The sequence below is a fragment of the Toxorhynchites rutilus genome, chromosome 3 (genome assembly GCF_029784135.1).
Source record: "Toxorhynchites rutilus septentrionalis strain SRP chromosome 3, ASM2978413v1, whole genome shotgun sequence".
Lineage (NCBI taxonomy): Eukaryota > Metazoa > Arthropoda > Insecta > Diptera > Culicidae > Toxorhynchites > Toxorhynchites rutilus.
In genome coordinates, this window is record NC_073746.1 from 14,309,898 (window position 1) to 14,335,759 (window position 25,862).

General features: G+C 40.0%; 1 protein-coding gene across 1 annotated transcript in view; it reads left to right on the forward strand.

Moving 5' to 3' along the window:
• The first annotated feature begins 5,773 nt into the window (after nt 1-5,773).
• LOC129777456 (uncharacterized) overlaps nt 5,774-25,862 on the forward strand; it is a 76,407-nt gene continuing 56,318 nt past the window's right edge. The window contains exons 1-5 of the mRNA XM_055783724.1: nt 5,774-8,989; nt 20,694-21,041; nt 21,111-21,239; nt 21,313-21,650; nt 21,705-21,804. Coding sequence (XP_055639699.1) covers nt 5,861-8,989; nt 20,694-21,041; nt 21,111-21,239; nt 21,313-21,650; nt 21,705-21,804 — 4,044 coding nt within the window. The 5' untranslated portion in view covers nt 5,774-5,860. The remainder of the gene's footprint in view (nt 8,990-20,693; nt 21,042-21,110; nt 21,240-21,312; nt 21,651-21,704; nt 21,805-25,862) is intronic.

A 25,862-nucleotide genomic window follows, 5' to 3' on the forward strand; every position in this document is an offset into this window, starting at 1 on the left:
AAGTTCGTTTCTGTGAAAAAGTATTCTAAGAAGAAATGTTTTGGGATGAATAATTTCTTTCCGTGTATGAAAAGAAACGAAACGAAAGCAATGAATACTGCGACATCGGGTGATATGTTTGTACATGATGTTCTTGAATTATAAACATCGTGTTTGTTTTCACATGTCTATGTTTGTGTATCATTGTTCGTGTTGGGGATAGACACTCAACACTAGCGAGAATCATGTTCGAATTCAAACAAAAACATGGAATTTTCACATCGCGTGGACATGTGTAAGTGTTTTTCGGAAGACTGGCTGCCACAATGGCGCTCATTTTTTCATCTCCCTCCCTTACCCCTCGCCTGAAAATCAATAATTTTGCGAAACATTGTGAAGAAAATGATCGTTTGCGCACACTTCCCACCAATTAATATTAACCAAAATCTAATCGATTACTCACCAAATATTAAATTTTCATCTGCCGTCGCAATGTATAGTGGAAAACGTCGTAAAACTCGAGCTAGTGCTCTGAAAGTTATTTTTTCATTTTTCAATTTTCTGCAATGGTTTTGTTTGTACTGGTGAAAATATCGTTACTTTTTCGACACTGATGCCAGACAACATAATCGGAACAGCTATAAAAACCATTAAATAAATCCTGAGTCATAGCGTTTCATCTCATGAAAATTAATAAAATAAAATTGTGTTAAATACAATTATTATTTTTACGTTTAATGGGTCTATAATTACAGCATTTTAGCAACTTTAACATTGGTTAAGAAAATTGTATTGCAAAGCTAGGAACACTGCCACGGCTGCCTATGCTTTCAAAAACAGTAAACGGAAAAGTATTACATTCAATCAAAATGACTTGGCCAACGAAGAGAAGGGTTAAGGCTCTCCAACGTGAATATGTGAAAAAAATACGATCAGCGAAGGAAAATATTAAGGAACTAGCTAACCCGGCAAACTTCGTCCCGCCCATTTACTTGATTAATTCTCGAGTAATGCAGAAATTTGTGTTTTATTTGTATGGCAGCCACCCCTAAGAGAGGGGGGGAGGGGTATCTAACCACCATAGAAACAATCATTGCACCCTAAAGTTTCCATATGCCTAATTTGGTTTAATTTGCTTGATTAATTCTCGGGTAGAAACATTTATTGCATCCTAATACCTCCACATGCCAAATTTGGTTTCATTTGCTTGATTAATTCTCGAGTAATGCAGAAATTTGTATTTCATTTGTATGGCAGCCCCCCCTTTGAGTGGGGGAAGGACTGTCTAACCATCATAGAAACATTTATTGCACCCTAAAACTTTCACATTCCAACTTTGGTTTCGTTTGCTTGGTTAATTTCCGAGTAATGCAGAAATTTGTGTTTCATTTGTATGGCAGCCCCCCCTTAGAGAGGGTCTCAAAATATCACGAAAACCTTCCCCGGCCCCAAAAACCCCTACATACCAATTTTCATGTCGATCGGTTCAGTAGTTTCCGAGTCTATAAGAATCAGACAGACAGACAGACATCACTCCATTTTTATATATATATATAGATTATCTACATCGAGTTACTATGCGGAAAAACTTGTTGATACCAAAAGAGCCCCAATTTTCGTGTGTTATAAATTTACCCATGTTACGCTCGCGTATAATCAGAATTTTAATTCATATGCAAATACACCTTCTATATAATATATATTTGCAATTGTTCATCGGAACACATCGTTCATACATTTTACTTCAGTATTGAATCGTTATTTTTTTAAATGTAATCTGAACTCGTGTCAGTGAAGCGCCACATAAGTGAATTGATCGATTTACGTACAAAGATCAACACAAACGAAACAAATTGCTTTTATCTCACAAACACTATTACCCCATTTTTACACGAGATTTTACCTATACTACTACAAAGGCTTGCTTCCACCTTCACATTAATAAACACCGTCACGCAACAGAAAATTTCAGCTCCTGGCAGGATCGCAAATGTGAATAACCGAGCTCCGTGGGGTTTACTATCTTGCCCCGGAACTCGGTAACATGTATTACCTCTGCTGCGACATGAACGAGAAAGAGGACGATTTTCTGTATGATGTGTTCACATCAGCTGTCAGGCCGAGCTCAAGGTGCGCTCGTCGGGTTGCTGTGATCGGGGTATGTACAATGGTAATGGTATTGTATTATAGAGACTTTAAACTTTTTCAGTTCATTCGTCTCTAGCCTTGAGAAAGGCCCTTTGAAAACACTACTCTATTTTACTCCAGCGCTACCACCTCCGCCCTCTTGCCTTGAGAAAGGCACTCGATCCCTCGCCGTCCAGCCCGTCCAGCAACGATGTTGTCCAGTCGGTGTCCACACAAAGAATGAATGTATGTACAAACTGTGGGATGAGCGAATATATATATGACGAGACAGTTATGGCGGGTTTACATTAGGGAGATCTATAGCTATAGATGGATTTATTCACGTGAAAATAGGTGTAAACGGGAGAGAATAAATATAATACACTTATTCGAGGTATATATAACTTGAATAAATTCAGCATATGTAAACGCTTGTGAATTTCTCACTGGTGAGAAATCACTAAAGTTGGATGCAGTTCTACTTTAGGTGAATAAATTCACCGAAAATATGAATATATTCATTATAGAAGTTCACGCTAGTGTAAACGGTTGATGCGATTTCTATAAATCTCATCATAATTCTTCACATGAATATATCACTAGTCTAAACCCACCCTTAGAGCCCCCGCAGACTGCAGACTGACTTGTCGGTCGATAGTTCGGTCGGCTTCTTAATCAGTACGGAGAGGTATGCATGTGCGCACATTACACCGATTCAGTTGGGTCGGTTTTTGCATCAGTAGGCCGATCCGACCAAACTGTCGGCTGGAAAAAAGTCTGTAGTGTGCGGGGGCTCTTATAGCTGGCAGTGTTGTCAATGTGCATTCTGGAATCCGCACAGTTTACTTGTCTAAGCAACGCTCATAATATTACATTATACACTGCGTTTCACAACTATAGAACCACTCATGTTTTCTGATCTTCCAGAGATATGTAAGAAGTCGGTTGAATTGATCAGCTATTTTACCAGATAAAAACCCTGTCAATAACTTATGAGGAGTGATCGTACGAATAGTAGATGCAGCTTAAAAGCAGTATTTGGAAAGCACAAACGAGCAGTACCCTCTGTGTAGAACGAGATACACATTACAACATGGCGCACCTTGGTCGAAACCACCCCGAATGGGTTATTTGAACTGATTGAGAACTAAAGATGACCTAGAAACTTGTTGTAATAAAAAAAATAAAATTCTTGTAACGTTTCTTCTTCGTTTACTTCTACTGTACTGTAGTTTCATGCTTCAAACAAATTCCAATTTCATCAAAAAATCCGTTAGTAATACTTATACATCAAATAGAAGGGGAAGTGGGGGCATAGTGGTTACCCTAAGGAATGTACCCTATTCCTGCGTCCACATACTGCTTCAATACTGCATGCAAAAACGTAGTAAGAAACAAATAGCGTTTCGCATCATGAGGCTTGATTTAGTTGGTGTGGCATATTTTTCTAGGGTCAAAGCCACAAATGGGACCTTTTGAAGAGCAGAATGTGTAAGGTGCATGCTGGGCTTAACAATAATAGATTCATTTCTCTCACATTTGAACTACTGGTAACACTGTCATGCAATGGTGGTACGACAGACGTCAAGTTTGACAGTACGGCACAGCGGATGTGGGTACGTCAGCGCTGGCGGTCATCTTTCTCCGCAGACTCTTGACGAGGCAAGAAGTGTTTTGTAAGCCAGTCGATATCCGTGTCGATTGATTCTCAAGCGATGGCGTGAGCTGGCGTCGTACCGTTTGGCCCTGCGGACCGTAGATATTTACAGAATGTATATTAGCTTTAGTAGACAGAACATTGTAAGTAATTGTCTACCTGACCACTTTGCCCCCAAACTTCAACGTAATTTCTATGCGAATTAATCGCTGAGATTAAACAAAATATCTATTCACTTATCCTAAAATATGTGAACAGTTGTCCAAAGGTATGATTTGTCGGAGATGTCAGGTCGAATAAACTAATTTTTACGAGAAATTTCGTAAGCACGAGGCGCACTAAACTACAACTGGATGGTTACCGAGGGAGTGATTTCTGTTTTTATATATTTTGACATGCAACAGTTCTACTGAAGTACAGGGTGGTTCATGAAAACCTTCAAGCTTGAGGTGACTATCAATACGGCATCTATCTATAAAAATAAAAATGGAAGGACAAATCTGTTCGTAAGCGGAAAACCCGAAGAAGAGATGGTCTGATTTTAGCCTTCTTAATTTTTTGTATTCATCTCTTCCCGTACACCAATATAGTGGCGAGAAAAATCAGAAAATTTCCGGAAAACTCTGAAGGAAGCCATTTTTCACTGACTCAAATTACGAACACTTTTGTCTCAAACCATTAAAATAATAATTTTTAAGAAGATTTTCGCATGAAAGAACATTTATTCATTTATTTACAGTAGATTCTTAGCTTTTGTAGTCCTTAACATGAAAACAGCAAACAAAATAGTCAAAACAACAACGAAAACTGGAATATATTCACGATGCTTGTTTTTTACGGAATTTGCTAACGCAAACATTTTATCACTGGTTTTAACAGTCACAGTCACAAATACAAGTGCATCGTCCATTTATATCGTTAAGTCCTTCGACATATACTCATTTGATCTGACAAATGGATAGACAGTTTTTCTTCAAAACATACAACTTGGATGGAACCATAGTTATTTTTCAGAATGTGGTATTTCTATATTACAACTCTATTTACATGACTTTTCATCGGAAATACTTCTGAAAATATAAGTTTCAATCTCATCTTAAAAGTGTTTTGTAACACATTCTTAGAAATACTTATGAAACATTGAAATGAAGAATTCATTACAAAAATTAAATTACGGGTATATCGATCAGTAATGCATTATATCTAAGTATTTATTACCACATTAGGAAATCGGATGATCGAAGAATGTTCCAATGAATATTGAGTACAAACAATGAATTCAAATTTTGAATTTCGATATCCGGTATAAGGACTTCCTTACTGATTTCGAATGCTGTCCAATTGAATACATTATTGCCTCCTTTATCAACCATTATTCGTACAGTGATTCATTGATCGTTGTTTGTTCCAATTAAAACAATAAAAGCCTACATCTTCGAGCTGATTTAACGAATCCTTCCGCTGAAACAACAAAGACTGCGTGATTACGCACTGCTCACGAAGCGCGTGTTAGATCAGGTCCTCGCAACGCCCCCGCTCTCTACCCTTTGACTGGGTTAATTCATTCATTGTTGTGAATCCACCAGTGGTTGACGCGGGTTAATAGCGTGCATACGACGGAGTCCTCCACTCTGCCCCCCACTCCAACACCGCTCACCGGTCACACAGTATTTACGGTCTCGAAAAATGTAGGTTAAACTCTGTGAATCCACATACGATTAGCGAAGAACAGCAATTCCACCAACCCGCGGTGGAAGCCGTCTTCGCCGGTCGTCACGGGTTACTTGCCGGGTCACAACAATGTTCCGGCGCATGCCCACTCGCCGGATCTCTTTGGGGCTATTCGATGTTCCAGTGGTGTTTCTCCACCGACTCCACAGTCCTGACCAGCAGGTGTCGAAATTTGGTAGGCCGCCGATATTCATTTGGTGTCTCTCGTGGCGTGCGGTGTTTGGGGACAAATTTCAGAATTTTGATATTAGTCTTTGGAGCTGTCAATTGCGTGTCGTTCAGTGGACGGGAATTCCACCGTCATGAGAAATGCCCGTGTGTAATTCGAGTACAGTTTTGTGAGTGCATTGATGATAAGCAGGAGAAATGTTTTTTCGACGAGTTTTTGCCAAAAACAATGGCAGTTCCGCGACGAGTGGGGAGGGATCTTCCTCCACGTCTAATTCTTCCAATAATGCGAGTTCCTCCTCACCAGCTCGGTATCGGCGTGTGCTCAACGTGGAAGATAACCATCGCGTGTTATCAGTGCTGCAGTTGACGCCTCTGTGGGAGTATATCATTCGGAACAATGAACTCCCGGTCGGGTTGAATATGAACGAGTTGTTTAGGGAGTTTTTGGAACGATTGCATGATCCAGAGTATCAAGTGCGGCAGCACTCTTTGAGGGTGCTTATAGATGTGCTAATCGTGCTTCGTGATGAGTCGGATGTGTATTTTGGACCGTTATTGCCTCCTATCATCGACAATCTGGGTCATCCCTCGCCGGCTGTTAGGAAAGGGGCGCTGGATGTGCTCAAAGTATACATTGCACAGACAAAAATGCCCGAAGTTGTGATGCTGGAAATCATGAACTATGGGATGGACCGCAATCCAAAGGATCCGCTTAGTACCCGGTACATAGTGGGTGTAATGTTGGCTTTACCCTCCCTGATTCAGCCAGCGATTCTAACAGCGAAAAGAACATTCATTCTCCGAGCGGTTATCAACGCATTGGGAGGGAAAATGGTACAAATAACGTACCAGGAGATATCACTTAAGATCCTGTTGAAAATCAAGAACACCATAGGATCACGGGAGTTTTACGAGTGCATATCGATATCGTACCGGCGTGATTTCGATCTACTCTGCAACGTCTACGGCCTTCCGAATCCTCCTAAAAGTCCCCGACGAGAGAACGTCGTCAATTTAACTCCACCCGGGTCGGAAGTTCCTATGAGGAGATCCTGGAAGCCGCACATTCCGCAGGTTCCCACAACGGAAATGCTTCCACCGTTGCAACCCCTCTCACCGAAAGCCCAGCGATGGAAATCGGGAAGCTACAACGATATATCCAGGGCGGAGAATCACGAGTTCGATAGCAAATCACGTCTCAAGGGATCCGATGATCGACTCGGTCATAGTTCGTACGCGATAAGCAAACTTCCCAACCACGGAAGCTCGGTCGTTCGCCGGGTTAGCGTAGACAACGTCGATAAGATCGACGACTCCAAGGTAATAATGGAAACTGAAATCAAGATAAATAAAGAATCGGTCACGATGCGGATTCTAGAGGCGGAGAACTCTCAGTCGATTAGTGATGAAAGTGACGAAGATAATGCGAAACGGTACGGTGTTGTGCGTGTGTTGACGGACAGTGAGTTCGACGAAAGTTCGGCGACGAGAACTCTGGAGGCGTCCCCCAGTGGGGCTCAGGAACAATCGTCGGACGAGTACGTGAGAAGAACTCCCCGAAGGGTGAGATTCGGTGGAGAGATAGTGAAAATGAGAACACCCGACAGTGACACGTTCGAACAGAGTGATCAGGACGGACTAACGAATTCACAGTCTTCTAGTTCTAGTGCACCAATCAATGTAAATAATCACAACTCTTCTGTTACGGCTAGTTCTTCCAGCAGATCTTCACCGATTCGGTCGGCACTGAAGTCCTCCACCTCATCCATCGATAGGTCAAGTTCCTCTCTGAGGAGACAGTTCTCCCAATCGGCAGATACCGAGCGATCCTCGCCGCCGATAAGTAGTGAATACATCAATAGTAATGGCCAAAGGCCAATGTCTGCTAAACATAGCAGCTACCCAGGTTCCGAAAGCAGTTCGCGCTCCAGACACATGGCATTCGCGAGACGAAGAAGCGTTACATTCGATGAAGACGACATGCGCACATCGGGTCTTTCGATAACAACCTTTGAGAAATCAGCAACTCCCACTCCATCGCCTGAACCTCCGGAACCACCGGAACCACCAAAAGAGCGCTCCAAATCGACCCGACCGAAAACTGGTCGAGCTCCCCAAACTCCTTCCAAAGTTCCTGCTCAATCAGAAGAAGTCGAAAATGAGCCACCGCCGGGAGAGTCCTCAACTAAAAACGAAACGGGATCTCAACCAGATACGCCGGACAATCAAAGTCAAATGGAACTCCCGGAAAGCAACCACATGCTGGCGGAGAAAATCGAAGAAGTGAAACAGGCGATCCAAGGAATCGAGGAGAAAATCAACAACGTAGTTCTGAAAACGGTCGAAGCCGTGCTGGATCATCCGACAAGTCCAACCAAGCTGAAGAAATCCGAATCGGCAGAATCGCCTGCCACATCTTCACCGAAACTTCAGAAACCGAATTTATCGTTAGAAGTTTTGCTCAACACAAATCCGGAAGCCCCAGATAATACGGAGAAGACAGATACAAACGATGGGGGAAAGGAAAAGGAATTAAACGTTGAAGCAGTGAAAGATCCTCCCCAGCCAAGCGAGAAAGCTAACGGAGTATCAAAAATTCCAAAGATGATCAAAACAGGCATTCCAAAGCTTAACACGATGCCCTCGCCGAGGAGACTCAAGCCTTCAGCCTCTGGAGGTGACACTGACAAGTCACAACCTGCTAGTGGGAGTGTTTCGCCACAAAAACTTCTTACGGTTGGTGATCGAAGCCGACCGAGGCGTCGAACCCGCTCGGCAACTTTGAAACGGAGTAAATACATTAGTCCCTCGGCGCTCAGCCCAGCTCCGCACAGCGGGATCGAAATTATGCACAATCTTCTCAGGAGTCCCTCAACATCCCCCAGTCGAAGCAGACGAGTCAGTGCCTCGGAAGATAACCGAAAGGACCATCCGAACGCCAGCGACACGAATAACAATAATCTGGAGATGACCAGCTTGGATGGCACCAAAAGTGATAAGTGCGTAAACGTTAACGAGGATGACATATATGATGTTTTCGGGAAAACTATAGCCACCCAAACCTCCACCGAGGAGTTGGAGATCCCCGTGCCTTCTTCGGTGGTGCTGTCCGCAAGCAGCGGACCGGAAGTTGCAATTCCGAGTATTATCAACACTCAGCCAAGCGACGATAGCACCGATGTGGAGAACAACAACAATCCACCCCAATCCCCGAGCAAAGCTTCCCGGCCTAGCTCACCGAAAATAATGCAATCCAAAATCATCGAGTCGTGGGAGGATCTCGGCATAGTGGATAGAGTCGCCCTCTTCCAACTGAAAAGTGGAGTAAGTAATAATTACAGCCATTGATTTTGTGGTTTCTTCGCATCGTTCTACTGCCCCCAGGTGTGCCTAATTTCGCTTCTTCCCCATTTCCCCATCCCCCCGGTTCCTCTTCTTGGCAAAGGTAGAAAATCTAGTCCAGTCCAGTAAATAATAAACAGCCGCTGGTCTCCAGCAAACCAAGAGAAACGAACGCGGCGACCCCATTCCGGCAGTCTGGGCTGAGATTGTGGGCTTACAAACACTCACACATTCACCCAGACCATATCGCGCGGTACCATCATCAACAACGGTCAGCGCAACGGCGAGCAGTTGATCTAAAAATCAACATATCTCGCACCCACTCGCCACCCCACAACAACAGCAATCGTACACGCAAATGTTCCTCCCCGTCTGAGGAACCTGAGAACTAGAACCCGAGAAAACAAGCGAGAGTCTTCATCAGTTTTATGTGTAAATATATAAATATATACAAACACAATGTGGCAGAAAAAGGGAAACTGCCGCCGCGCTGAAAATCAAGTGCAGCACGCGATTAATAGGCATATTACATAGGAAAGTCGCCTTTCATTTTTCCTCATTTCTCAACGCGAGAAGGAACCAGAAGCGAAAGGTGTAGGTTATCGGGAGTGCCACCTAATGCCACCTTCGCAGAGGTTCTTCACTTCACATCCACTGGCGGTTTGTCGGTCAAGCAGCAATTTTAGAAAATTTTGATGTACAATTTTCTTCTCTTTTGGTGGGAAATTTAAAGGGAAACATAATGGGCTATCGAATTTGCATAATCTACAAGTATGCAAAGCTGAATAGGGTAATTTAGCGGTTGCGCCACTCCTTAAAAAAATGAAGCCAGAGGTGTTGGATAGGTCCTTGCGTCAAACCGCATAATGGAGGAGACATCGTTATCCATAATAAGTATTTTCCACGTTTTACGAGATTCAAAAAACGTTTGTCATTATTGTTGACCCACTTTGAATTCGTTGAACATACAGTATTCAGAGTTTACTGCATCTATAGACTCTGGATAACTATGAAATGAAATTGAAATTGAATAAATGAAATTGATTATAGCCAGCCACGTTATCGTAGTAAAGTTCTGATATTGCGGAATTATTGAATTGCATTTTTTTATCCCATTTGTTTATTTATTTAGGCTCATTAGCATTTTTAGCTGTAACAGAGCCGGATTCAATCGCGTACATTTTACATGCTTATCGTATCTATAAATTGTAAACTACACAGTAACCATTTAGACGTAAGTGTATTCCTTCTATTCCATTGTTCAGTTAGACCGGACAGCGGAGTTGATATGATCATTGATGTGTTATTAATAGCACAACAGCTATTGCCAGATGGAGATATGCCAAGGATCTGACCGTGAATCGATCTCCATCGCTGATGATTGTTACATGGACGTAGTTATATTAGAACAGGTTTTCTCGAAGTAGTCGATATCGACTCCTTGGGGTCGATTTCGGTTTCCCAGGGGTCGACAGAAACGAAAATTGATTTTGGGGGTCGACCGGGTCTGAATATCGACCCCCTATGAAATAACACAAGTTCTTATTTAAAATAATAAAGATACTCCATAAGTTGTGTTACGTGAACCATTCAGTTATAAAAATGACCACGGTTGGCACATTTGATCCTGTAAAATTTTCTGAAAAAAATCTGTATATTTGTATTTTTAGCAAAAAAAATCTGTATCAAAATACTAACGGAACAAATGGAAAGAAAGGTTTATTTTCATCTTGAATTTATTGTTCTTATTTATGGTTTGTTTATGTAGTATCAATACAACAAAATAAATCATAATTTTTTTTTTCTCATAATGATGTTTATAAATGGTTTTGTTGAATTTTGCTTTTCTCAAATTTTCCGTCAATTTCATCCTTGACGCTCCTCCTTGAGCCGATACATAATTCATTGCTTTCAAAATAGAGTCCATCATTGTGGAAGCCAACCGATTTCAGAACATTGTTTTGTTGGCATTGTGAGGCGAGAATATTCACTCAACACACGCTGATGAATGTGGAATTATCAAGTAGTGTCCCAAAAACATTCTTAGCAGTAATGAAGAAGTGAGATGACATTTCATATGGTTCAACATTTTTATAAATCAAGGTATAGGAGAAGTGTGTAATACGCACCTCCTAAGCGAGAATGGATTTATCTTGATGGTGCTCTTAAAAATTAAGGTAATAACTACGTTAGTATGTAGATTAGTTAACCCTCAGTCATCTGTAATCGTTCTGTATTTTAGATACTGAATAACAAAAGTGCTAAGAATTTTATTTTGCAAGTCACCAAATTCTATATTTTTCAATCATACGGTGTTGAATGGCCCAGCCGAAGTAGCTGTTTCTCTCAGAGACTAAAAAGCTCAGAGAAACAGCTTGTATGAATGAGAGATTCCATCAATCTATTCACTTCATGCCCACGTTTTCTCCGGTGAGCATGTTCTCCCAGTATTCGTGCATTAATTCTCCAGTTCGCGCTTTTTTTTCCTACATTCTCTGAGCATATAATATAGATGCCAGATGTAAAGACATGTTCTCGTTCTGAAGACATTTACTTTTGTGAAAACATACTGAGGTCATTTCAAAGTATGTGAAAACAATTATTTGTGTGATTCATCGAACATGATTTAGAAATATCGTCCCATACTGCCCGATGGTAAGCTGATGCGGAAAATATAAAATTGGGAGGGAAATGAATCCTTTCTTACCGTTTTCTTCATCTGAGATATCCACTGGGAACTCGACTCAATAAATATGACTCACAGTTATCGTTATCGCAACAAAAACCTTATATTAACGATGTAGAAAAATACATCGAAAATCGCTTTCAAAGAAAATTATTTTTCTTATTTTTTTAAAGCATGTTACAAAAGTAAATTTGCGTGGTAGGATTCTATCATTGACTAGCACGATTATCTATAACCATTGCATTTCTATTCTTGCTGGTTTACGAGAAAATCAGACGGATCAAATTGCCCGGCAGGCGCGTTTTACAAACATCTCCTCTACATATCTTCATGACTCAACGACAAAAAAACAAAGTTTATTAGTAAGAAGGTAGACAGAGAAAATGAACTGTAATTAATTTAACATTTCAATTTGAATTTGAAAAAATATCATTAAATTCTGTATCTTTGAAGAAATTCTGTAATTCTGTATATACAGATTCTGTATTTGAAATTTGGCGAAAAGTCTGTTAAAATACAGAATATTCTGTAGATGTGGCAACCCTGAAAATGACTAATATCTTAGTAGAAAATATTTTAAAAACTCAACAAGACGCTGAGTGTACACAAGATGAAAATAAAAAAAGTACAAGATGAAAAATTGGGCAGGTAAAAAAACGTGAACAGGTTCGTGCAAGATAATCTGTTTGAGCGTACGAATTTCTCAGGCATGTCCACATTTCTCTGTATTTTAAACATATACGTGATTTAATAGGAAGTGTGATCATCAAATTCATGTCCAAACATGAAGTGATCATCAAATTGGATCTTGAATGATAATGTACTCAACGTTGAATTTAATTTAAGAGATTACAAGGTATTTACGTAGCTAAATGAAGTGAACTAGAATAAAGTGAATGAAGAAAGAATTCACAAAAATCTTGGTCATCTACAGTGTCGGACAATAGAATAGGACCACAGCTCAATCCAAAACAAAAGGTGACAAAACTTTGAGAAAAAAAATTCCATTTAAGTGCATCAAACCATTTACAAATTGTAAATTCCATTCTTCGAAGAAATTCAAATCATCCGTAGTTAAACCAATTGTCCTTTATTTAAAAATGCGTTTTAAGCATACTTACTGACTAAAATAACGCGACATAAAATAGGACCGCTTTAGAATTCATGGTAAAAAAAAATTTAAAAAAAGGAAATTCATACCGGGATCGATTTGCAGGGTTAGTACTTGGTGGTATAACCCTTATTACGCATCACTTCTCGCACCCGGTTCGGCATCGACTCCACCAGCTTTTGGCACGTTCTCAGCGGGATAGCGTACCACACCGCCTGGATTCTCTCCCACAGCTGCTGCTTGTTTTTTGATTTTTCGGTGTACACCTTACGTTTAACTATTTCCCATAGGTTCTCTATGGGATTGAGATCAGGGGACTGTGCTGGCCACTCCATAACGTCTACCTTATTATCCTGGAACCACTTTTTAACCGTTTTAGCGGTATGTTTGGGGTCGTTGTCCTGCTGGAACTGCCACTTTAGGGGCATCTCCCACTCGGCGTGTGGCAGCATTACTTCCCGAAGTATCTGGGCGTAGAGATGCTGGTCCATAATCCGGTCGATCCAGTACAAGGGACCCACCCCGTACCAAGAAAAGCACCCCCACACCATGATGTTACCTCCTCCATGTTTGAATGTTTTATTTGTATACTGGGGCATATACGCACAGCCGAGTGGGCGATGGACCCAACTCTTTCCGTCCGAGCCGATGAGGTTCACTTTGGTCTCATCCGACCACAGCACATTTCTCCATAGTTTCTCCTTTTCCGGGTCCATTGCCCACTCGGCTGTGCGTATATGCCTCAGTCCCCTGATCTCAATCCCATAGAGAACCTATGGGAAATAGTTAAACGTAAGGTGTACACCGAAAAATCAAAAAACAAGCAGCAGCTGTGGGAGAGAATCCAGGCGGTGTGGTACGCTATCCCGCTGAGAACGTGCCAAAAGCTGGTGGAGTCGATGCCGAACCGGGTGCGAGAAGTGATGCGTAATAAGGGTTATACCACCAAGTACTAACCCTGCAAATCGATCACGGTATGAATTTCCTTTTTTTTAAATTTTTTTTACCATGAATTCTAAAGCGGTCCTATTTTATGTCGCGTTATTTTAGTCAGTAAGTATGCTTAAAACGCATTTTTAAATAAAGGACAATTGGTTTAACTACGGATGATTTGAATTTCTTCGAAGAATGGAATTTACAATTTGTAAATGGTTTGATGCACTTAAATGGAAATTTTTTTCTCAAAGTTTTGTCACTTTCTGTTTTGGATTGAGCTGTGGTCCTATTCTATTGTCCGACACTGTATGTGCGTGGCGTAACAGAAACAATTTTTTAATTATTTAAGGAAACACGAGAAAGGGTCGCGAAGAGGGAAAAATGTTATTATAGACCAACAGATTTTCTCTCCAGCTGGACGAGTCTACATTACCCAGCAATGAAGCTCTGTTGTTAGGGTATGTTCGATACATCAAAAATGAAAATATGTGCCAAGAAATGATTTTTACTACATATATGAAGACTGATGCCAGAGGAGTATCGATCGGTTTTTATTACCGGAAAAGCTATTCCATAGAATAACATTGAGACTGATAGTGCACCATCAATGGTTGGTCGTCATCGTGGTTTTACAGCTCACTCAAAGTTACAACTGCGTAAGGTAGTGGCCATTCACTTCGTGATTCACAGACAGCATTTAGTAGCAAAAAATCTGAGCCCTAGATCACATCAGTCTTTACTACATAATATGAGTGCTATCAAAAACCTTCGAAGCAATTGTTTGAACACTTGATTATTTGTTCAGCTATATGAGAAAACGACGAAATCTTTACTCGGTTACTTCTACACGCTGGAGTTCGCTCACCACCAAGAGCCTCTTGCATAGCAAGATTTTCAGCTTTTTTGAATTTGTGTTTCGACGATTTCAACTTGATTGAAAAAAATTTCAATAATATCGGCTCTTCTGACAAAACTTTCAAAGCACAATTTAAGCCAAAGAGAATATTCACAGTCTCCGCATTTGTCAAAATTATCACAGAAGCTTCAGGACCATGTTATATTATCATATGTCAATCACTTGGAAGCTTTACACAAGGATTTTACTAAAATATTTTTAGATCCTCAAAATTTTCAAGTTATTCAATGGATAATAAATCAGTACTATATCACATCCATGGAAAGAGCCAAGGTGATCATGCAAGAAAAGTTGATTATCATCAACACAGATGAGGAGCTCAAGTAGGAGTACAACCAAGGCTGTCATATGTTCTAGTTATAACGAAACATTGATAAACAGTATCCCGCGATCTGAGACACTGCTGAAAAATATCTTCTCGTTTTTCCATCATCATACTTTGTCGAAAAAGGCTTCATTATGGTCACAAACAACGCGAAACAGAATTTTGAAAATCAACGAACGCAAAGATTTGAGACTTTACCTAACCAATATTGAACCGTATTTCGTTATTTTGGTAGTTGTGGTTAGATTGGCTTGCGATTTGAATGTGTTTATAGGTTGTGAGTATTATTTATTACACTTGATATTTACTAAATTTTATCTCTATTTATTTTGTTGAACATGATGCGAAAATATTTGTTTACTGTATTATAGTGACTTTCAACACTTTTGGCTGGTTTGTCACATTACTTCCATTTTTTGGAAGAATATCGAGAGTGTGAATTGAACTCGTGATCTTCTGCGTGAGAAGTGCGGATGTTGTTACTACGCCAGATCGCCTCCGTGAGAAAATAATGTCAAGTTTACTTATTTAACCATCTTCAATGTTTTCAAACTGGTAATAATTCAGTTTGAAAAAAAAAACTAAAGATATGATTTTCAAAGAAATTTTGGCTATGGGAGTCTAAGTCCTTAATTCTGGAAAAGGGGTCTCTTGCCCAAAACAGTTTGAGATCCCCTGTTCTAGAACAATACAAAGATGGTCAATCGAGGACCCTGAAGAATTACATTGTTCTCAAACGTTTATCGTAAATTGAAAACTGTGGTTCAGATGGATCACCGTATATACCGCAGCGGAGCTTAAGATTGACAGATGCTTTGGAAAATAATGAGCATGATCAGAGTAAACTCAAGAAACGTGTTATTACTAAAAAATACAATCCAAACAAAAGCACCGCCCTAACGATCCATTTGCGAGAAGATTCTCTCTCAGCACCAGCAATTAACGTCGAAGCAGAACATACAGTGATGGGTATAAAACGACCCACCTTGGATGTTTAGAAACTCTTCTCAATTTCTGGATTATTTTATCAAAAACTACTACCTTAATTTTATAGAATTGTTTGTTAACTACACTCTGTCCAACTTCTATAAGACCAGGTGATGATCTTGCTGCTTTGTGTCATTGTGAACAAACAATGCTTCAATTTATATTCTAGTGTGTAGGTATTGGTGACTACCATACACTGCATGATTTTCATATGTGTGTGTACAAGCGCTGAGCGTAAACGAATATTTTCGTATTTTTAATTTTCAACGTATTTTCAATTGTTTTGATCAATGGGGAAAATTTGTTTTTTCGAACCATCAATCACCTTTGAAAAATCATAACTCTGATATCGAGATATGTTATGTAAAAAATCCTCAGCTTCTAAGAAATAATATTAAAAAATATAGTGCCCTCTAGTCCAAAGCCATGAAAACAATAAAAAACGACAACAATCAATAATCACCGAAATAAAATCCATTTAATTTGCAAGGTCAATATAGCTAGCTCATTGGCTTCAATTGGATATGTCGATCAGCTAAATCGGTTGAGTGGTTCAAAAAAAAAATGGATTTTTCGGACCACCCTAAAATGGTAAGGGCACCCTTATAAAGAAATAAGAAAATACGAGTCTAGTGTTTTGGGATAGAGAACAAAATTACCACTTTTGACGAAAATATATCGGTTTGGCATGGAATGGCTGTATAAAGATTACACATGAATTGGGAAAAAAAATAAATAGAAAACTTACAGCTTTGCGTGAATCAAATTTAATTGCAATGATGAAACCAACCATAATGTTAATCTAAATTGAGCACACATTCACAGAATAAGTTTAATGTTTGTGTTGCATACATTTTGCTTGTGAATGACAAAATCGTTATCTTTTTAAGTTTTCTCCAAGCGTTTTCGTTATGTTCATCCATTCTGTCTAACGTAATATGCTTTCCCCATGTATTCAGTTCAGCTGCTCATCATTCGTTCCCGAACAGTTTGGGTGGAATCATTCCGTATATCAAGCCACCGTTTCGTTTTTGAAAAAAAAAGAACTGCCGTTCCCTCATTTCTTTTTTTGGCGAACAAGTTCTTCCGTACCTTTCGTGAACGGTTTACCCATCTCTACCATGGATGCTAAAGCCCGAATTGTATGCAAACATGTTGTTTGTTGCTCTTCCCCCACAGTGCATGCAGCGAGTAAAACCCTAAAAACATATTTTCACTGTTTATATTATAATCAAAATAGTTGCTGAATAAATTTCCTATCTTATGGTCTTATGGTATACTAGCTGACCCGGCAAGCTTCGTCTCGCCGAAAATTTGTTTTTTGTTATCAATACCTTTGAAGGTATTCACGTTTCCTTACTATGAGCAAGTTCATGGGTCCAATCGCAGAACTGTTCATTGATTGATCTTCTATTCGTCTCCGTTGAATTTACTTTTCACTATAAAATTCCTAGTATTTCTAACAAAACTCATCATTATAATATCAGATTATTTTCAGACACAATTCTCGTTCAAGATTTTTCAACCACTTGTAAATAACATGTTTCTCCGTTACATGGAATAAATGTTTTATACAGAAACTATGATAGAATAAAGACAGCCCTAAATCGGACAATTCCTTCCTCGAGTTCTGCTCTTATCAACACATCTGGCGATCCTTTTTTTGTATAAATAGAAGAAGATATAGGAGTGCGTTTCATCACATTAAAATCCATTTCCAGTTTCGTACAAAGATCAATTTCGCTAGCGCAAACATCAAATTAGTGCACCCGTGGCCGAGTGGTTAGCGTCTCACATTATCATGCCGGGTGTTCGGGTTCGATTCCCGTTCTGGCCGGGGGATTTTTCGTCAAAGAAATTTCCTTCGACTTGCACTGTGGTCATGCGTATTCAAGAGCTTGCCCCTCGGAATACATTCAAGGCGTGTTATTTGGCTTAAGAAATCTCGACCAAGTATTAATAAATGACGCTAGTTAATGCATACGTTGAGACGGCAAAAGTTCCACAAGGGAACGTTAACGCCATTCAAGAAGAAGCGCAAACATCAAATGGACTAACAGCACTTGTCACTATATAATTGTAGAACACATGGGAATTTAATTTTCAGAATTTTCCCTTTTCCCTTCAGAGCTTTCCGAAAAATTTTAATTTCCTCCACAACCTCCACATGCCAAATTTGATTTCGTTTGCTTGATCAATTCTCGAGTAATGCATAAATTTGTTTCATTTGTATGGCAGCCCCTCCTTAAAGAGGGGGGTGGAGAGTCTAACCATTATAGAAACGTTTATTGCACCCTAAAACCTCCATGCGCTTAATTTGGTTCCATTTGCTTGATTAGTTCTCGAGTTATGCAGAAATTTGTATTTCATTTGTATGGCAGTTCATCTTTAGTTCATTCTTGACACATACGACTGCTATTTAGTTCCCAACATATATGCAGAGATTCCTCATTCTTCGCTTCAGAAGATACAGCTTGGTCAATTCCTTTCGATTGTTTTTTTTTTCATTATTTTATTGTGTCAAATTGTAAAGAATCCTACAAGAACAAATATTTTTCAGAACTAAACTTACGTGTGATATTTTATGTATGCCTAAGGTTACCTCGACCTTTACGATCTTTCATCATTTAGTTTTTGCTCCTTTATCGAACTGCGACCACGATTAAATTCATTATACCAGAGCTCACAGTAACAAAAAAAATGGAACCTACGCTTCCAACAAAGTCAATGTCCTGGAAAAAAGGTAATGAAGATAGAGTTTCGAGTGACATAGCATGCGCTGCCAAAACTATTTCTCAAACAGTGATGTCAGTCGTTGTGTTTATCTTTGATTGCCCACCGCATCCGTGTGAAAATGGTTTTTTCAATAAGTGTGTTATCAATGAAAAACATACATTTTATTGATGTTCCCGCGTATTATAAACATAATGTGATAGCGTGCAGTGGACATTTGTGAAATCACGTCGAAGAAAACCAACAAAAGTGATATTTTAGTGAAACATTTTCACTCTCCCACGGCCATAGAAACAAACGAACTTTCCTTATTTTAACGATACCATATTAATATTACTATGGCTATCAGTGTGGGTATGTGTGATGTGGGAAAATAGTCTTCAATTAAGCAGCGTTTCACTGAAAATGTTACTACTTTCGAAGACTAAAACTACGACTGCTCTCTGGGGTTTTTCACCACAATAACAGGGAAATAGGCCACAATACAATTGTCATCTGTTAAAAGACAAAAAGTTGCAAAATTTCATGAGAAGTTTGGCTCAAACCATCATGAAACATGAGTATTTGAACATTGTTTTGTTTCTTCCATATACACTTCGTAAAGAACGCAAATAATTACAAACCATATTTTGGTCGCCAATACAAATATACTTCGCCTCATGCTTCACCTCGATGTGTACCTCATTGCAACAAAGTAATAATAATGAAATCTCGGCTACAATGGACTTACCCTGAAGCATCTTGATGAATATTTATTTGAAAAAAATTATATTGGCCTGTATCTTGACTCGACGAAACATGTAAAGCATCTCGACAACACTCTCTGCTCTAGTTATTCAATGCGCACGAAGTACTGCAAATCAAATGAGCCCTAATTGGGCCTAATAAATCTGCTTGAGCAACGTTTAACGACTTAATTTTGCACAATTGCGCTCCACGAGGAATAGTGACCCACAGAACTTCACCTCGTTTTTTTCTACACAGTAAATAACATCAAAACAAAAGCTAGAAGATGCAAAACAAATCTAGAACGCACTCGAAATTCTAGAAAATATATTTGGAACCCAGTTGCGTGCGTGACGGCAGTCATTTTTGCACCCTTCCTCACCCGATGATGACCCTTCCTCCGACGCCAACGCTCCCCCCACCCCCCATTCACGAGTCTCACCTACATCCATCTCATTTTCCTACATTTACAGCCAAAAACAAATCGTGCGCCATTCAATGGCCGGCACAGAGCCCCCTTATCTCAAATCCACTAATTAAAACTGATCTACTTACACTACTTCTGCACCACATTATGGCCAGCCAAAAGGAAACGGTGTCAACACGCTAAATCAATTCGAACCGGTATTATTTACTTCTTCGCGGAGACATTGCTCTCGGGCGGCCTGGGCATGGGATCAAATTAAGGGCCAAGGAGGGCGCAAGCTTTTGATCCGTCTGGGTTTTCCCAATCGACAGTCTCGGATACGACTCTCGCTGTGCCACACGTGCTGCCAATAGGAAACTTTTCCGACCAAACACGGTGTTCCCGGTTTTCAGTGTACTTTTTTGCTGGTTCATCGCACTACGGATTAGCGGTTTTTCCTTGAACCATGAAGTTCGCGCGTGGAAAACTTTAAACTATCGTTACGGCGCTGAGCGGTGCGAAAAAGTTTCCCTTCGACTGGATTCGCAGAGTGAAAAATAGTTATCGTGTCAGTGGTTGATTTCTCATCGGAGATAGTGGTGTCGAGTGGGTTCCGCCGATTAATAGTGCTGGGTCCAGCTGGAGCACAAAATGAGAAATGTGAGCAAAAATAATAGTTTCCTGTCGCCCGTGGAAAATGCTGACACTCATCCTCCTGCTGTCGGCGAAGTGTTAATTTATGCCGAAGTCATTTGTTATTCGTGTCTTTATATCATACACAAAACCCCCCACACATTGTTTCGTCCGTTGCTGTTACGTAAAGCGTTCTCACTCTCAATGTTTCGTTTTTGCATTTGCAGGACTGGCGGATACGATCCCAGGGGTTCTGTGCCATTGAGGAGTCGCTAAAATCGACCGACAATTTAGCCAAGGTCCAGCCGTATCTTGAATCATTGCTGCGAACGCTGCTCTCGTCCGAGCGCAATTCCGACGTCATCGACGACAAGGTCCGAATGCTGGTCAATCTGATATCGCGTCTTCCGCTGGAGAATCTCGAGGACCGTGTGGCTCAAATCATGACCGGCCTCTGCCGACAGGGCGGTCCCGGAAGTAACACGGTTGCGAAAGCCTTGATGCAAAGACTACCGACGGCCGCAATCGTGCAGCGATTGCTATCCGATGATTTCCTACATGCCAAAAGCTCGAAGGTAAGCCTCGGGGAAGTTCGCAATTTTGAAAAACCGTAAAAAATAACGACGCAAATTCTGTCGTTTCAGTTCCGTGAGAATGCATTGCAAATGGTCCTGTTTGCTCTAATGACATTCCCCAGCACGTATTTTGACATCAAGACACTGATTTCGAGGGCCACCGAGGCAGCGGTGGACCGGAAGAAACGAGTGCGGCATGTGAGTTTACCACATTCCTGGAACAAAATCAAACATTTTTTCACCCATTTCCGCATCCATTTCCAACTTACAGGGAGCGCTCGATGTGCTAGCAGTGTTAGGACAAATCAGCTCGCCTAAACTGGTCCTAGACGTGGTGTGCACTTCCGTCGCCCAGCGTCCCGATGGGAACCATCTAATAGCGGCCGTCAAGGCTCGGCTAGCCCGCAAGCAGCTTCCCTTCATCGGTCCCGACGGGAGCGTGGAGTACGCGCTGAAAGTTCCCTCCTGTCGGAACACTTCGGTCATCATGTTCGGGGCCGATGTGGACTGGATTGAGGCCGGCAGTGGCTCGGCGTCGCCTACCTCCTCCCGATCCAAGAACTATCCGAGCTTCCGAGTGGACAGTGATTCGTTCGATGAAGTGAAGAGGTATGCTGTGAAAAAGTTTCCCGCGAAAAATAGTTTCATGAATTTGTTTTTCAGGAAACCGAGCTTCCAGGTATTCGACGAGGTGAAACAACCTATCGAATCCAGCAAAGTTATCAGTTCCGGCTGGACGTCTAAAATTCCAGTAGGCCAAACGGTAAGTGCTCGAAAGAGGCTATACCTCAATCATGCTTTGTCTTTGTCCGTCGACAATCAAGTTATCACGAGAAGCCCAATAATAATCGAACATTAACAATTCATCAGTGGTTTTATGTGGTAGAGCTGCTGAAGGGGTGTATTTGGTGTGACCTGAACGCACAACTGCACCTATATTGAACGTGAAACTGTTAGAAGTTTATTAAGGTTAATGTTTTTCTACGATTGTTACAAAAAAAAAAGAATCGATCAGACCTTAGAGCAATTAAAAAGGCATTTGTATTTCCTGCGGCTCGCTTCAAACTGTGTTATAGTTTGTTATAGTGAAAGTGAAAAATTGAAACCATTTTCTACGCTCCTGGCGTCAACTGTAAATGGCTGCATTAGTCACTGATGCTCTTCCAACCAACGGCAGATTAGTCTAGCCCTTCATTGGATGGAAATGGAAAATGAAGGTTCCATTTTATGGAATTTTGACCCAATGTTTGGGCATCTAAACGGACTGTCCGAACTTTGTCGGGCACAAATCGACTATACGCGTTGACGGCATTGAGCTTCGTATTACGAAATGGGGGAGTAGGCATGACAATATGGGTTGGCAAAAGAAATGAACACGCTTTTAAAATAAAAATTATGAATGAAAATTAGTTTTTCCAAACCAAATTAGTACTTTATTTAAATGAAAATCACTTTTGCTTGCAAGTAGTGAAAAAATATCATACAAAAATTGTGTCTAAAGATAATTTTATATTATAATGGCAAGTTTTGGTGAGAATATCTGAAAACTCATAGAAATTAGATTAAATTAGGGTCAGAACAACGTACTTCTAGTAGGTAAATAACGCCAAGAAAAAAAATCATACAAATTTTAGTAATTTAAAACTGCTTTAGGGCCGACTAATCTGATAGAGAAGAGTTGGCCTCATACAAACTAATGTCGTATCCAGATGTCGACACCATTCCGCCGTCAACGCGAATTGGCTAAATAGTTAACAGAGTTCTCGCTTAACTTTTGAAAAGGTCCTATGTAACAAAAGTAAACAAATCGAGTTAATGGATGCACGCTCTTAGTTTTCAATCATTGAATGCATTACAAAAACAATCGTTCATGTATCTATCTTCTTCATCTTTTTATCGCCGATACAAAAAATATCCAATGTGCAGATTCGTATTTTAAGCACTCGGCTGTTACTTCGGACGCCACTTTCCTACGACGCTCGGAACGTCCGAAGTAACAAAGCAGTCAAAACAACACAAAGTCGTACTTCGGTCGTTTTGGGTTTTTGTTTCTTACAGGCGTTGTTAGCGATTTCAGTGCAATTCAACGAGCGATAACAACAATAATATGTCTTTAGAACGAAATGCTGATATTTGAATTGCTGTTTAGTAGTTAGTTTCAGATTCGCATCGTGCAACGTAATATGTCCAATGTGCAAACGCGGCAGTCAAAACGTCCAATGTAACATTTTTCGTTCCTAGGCTTCAAATTTGAGCTCAAATCACTGAACAACAGTTACAATTGGTTTTTCAGAGTTATTCTTGACTGCTAGTGGTGAAAGTAGCGATAGAGATCGATACCTTTCAATACAATTCGCAGATTAATGTTCGAGTCTTCAACTTCGTTTTTCTCGAGTTGACGAAAATGTTACATTGGACCTTTTCAAAAGTTACGCGAGAGTTCAATATCAAAAGAATATCGTTAAGTAGTCAAGAGAATCAAACACGAAGGTGCAGCATGGGAGCAATGAGAGAAATTTCATACAAAAAATAAATTTCAGATCGTCTAATGTTCAATTTCTGATAGCGAAAGATGTTCTTTGAATTCTATCAATGGATGATGCACATTTACAATTCAAGCGATCATTAATAGATTTTGCGACTGGAATGTGTTCTTTATAAAGGCATCGGCAGCAGCAACTGCTGCGGAACGAGTTTTTTCCTTCAGTTTTCCGCACAATTATTCCACCTTCCTTACCCACTTCAATCAACCTTTGACAACGGATAAAACAACAATGTGTGCGGGTGATACAAAAATACAGAAGCACTGTTCACCAGACGGCCTGAAACTTGACGCTGTGCACCAATCGTACAAAATTAAACTGTTTTCCAAACAGCAATTGTAGAACATGACACAATTCATGTGGAAGTAACCATCATACAATTGAGTATATCAAATAATATATTTTATAGAGTATATTATTAATATTATATATATATATAATAATTAATAGTATATTATTTATATTATTAATATATTTTTGATAGAGGAGCAAAATAAAATAAAACCTCATATACGGGTTGTTTTTGGATGTGTTACAAAATGTAACTACTTTCTTATCTCATTCTTGACTATTTTCTTTTCACCCAATGAATATTTTTGGCAGCTGGTACTAGAGATGAGCGAGCGCTCACGAGCTGGCTCGTCAAAAAGAGCGTACGATCCACGGTTCTTTAAAAATGAGCCGCGGCTCTCAAATGAACGGTTCTTAAATGAGAACCTTTCATTTGAGAACCACGGTTCAAAAAAGAACTGCGTTTCGTAAAAGAACTGTGTTTCTTTTAAGAGCCGGCTTATTGGTAAAGAATCTTGGATCGTACGCTCGTTCTGACGAACCGTAGCTTGCGGCAGTGCGAAAGAAATATATGTTTCCCATGCTGCTTTCTAAGCGGTTTTAATTAGCTGTTTGTATGTTTGTAAATTTTGGCGGATTACATATTTTCTCGAAACCCCATAAATATGGGGTATCTAATGAAAGGGCTTGACTAGTAGGACACAGTTATCACAGTTGTTTATGGAAAATGCAAATCCAAAATGGCTGCCACCCCAAAATGGCGAAGTATGTATTTTTTTTCAAAACCCCATCAATATAGGTATCACATGAAAGTGCTTGACTTGTAGGACACAGTTATTTTTGTTAAATGAAAATCCAAGATGTCAGTCGTTACGAAATGACAGACAACAAATTTTGTCAAAATCCCATCAATATGGGTATCAAATGAAAGGGCTTGAGTAGTAGGACACAGTTATTTATGTAAAATGGAAATCCAAGATGGCGGCCGTTACAGAATGACAGACCACAAATTTCGTCAAAATCCCATCAAATGATGAGCTATGATGAGCTATCAAATGAAAGGGCTTCATTAGTAGAACTCAGTTATTTACGAAAAATGCAAATCCAAAATGGCCGCCACCTCAGAATGACGAAATATGTATTTTTTCAAAACCCCATCAATATGGGTATCTAATGAAAGGACGTGACTAGTAGAAGACAATAGTTCATGTAAAAAGGAAATTCAAGATTATAGGAGTTTGTGTCCAAGACACGACCACTTTGTTAACGTAGAACTACGCTGTTATTTTGTTCAAGTCGTTCGTTAATAACTTCGGATATCATTTACACACACCCACACACACTTATCTCCGCTTTGCGCTCTTCTCAGCAGAACCCCATTTCTATGAATATTTCCGGTCTCCATTAGCTTAGCTATCATCCTTGGTGGAGATAGTATTGCTACTGTCATGTGAAACCAAATCACACACAAAATTCCTGAACAATTATTTTCTTGGTGAGCCGATGATAGCCTAGTTTGATGATTCCCCACGCAGTTGTGTAGTTCAGAACCATAATGGAATGGTGTCAGATCGATGTAATGATTGCAATGCCAGAGACATCGGCGAGTAAGTAATTTGGTCGCGTCCACAGCTCAATCCGAAACGAAGACATGTGATGACGCAAAACAAGGAAAAACAAGCGATGTTCATTGCTTCGTATCTAGAACGATACTGAAAGTTTGCCCCAGCGAGATACAATATTTATGCTTCAGGCAAATATTACCCTTCGTTCTTCTTCTTCTTCTTCTTCTTCTCCTTTTGCATTTGTTCACGGTGACTTTAAATCATTCCCCTTTGTTGATCGCCGATAAGTGGCTTGTTATTGACGACATGTTTAGAGAAGCTCACAAATGAGCAGAACAAATGTATGCGAAATTGGAAATGCTTCTAGTTTTCATCAATTTAAACCATTTACTCATCAGGAAAATGTAATGCATAGCAGAAAA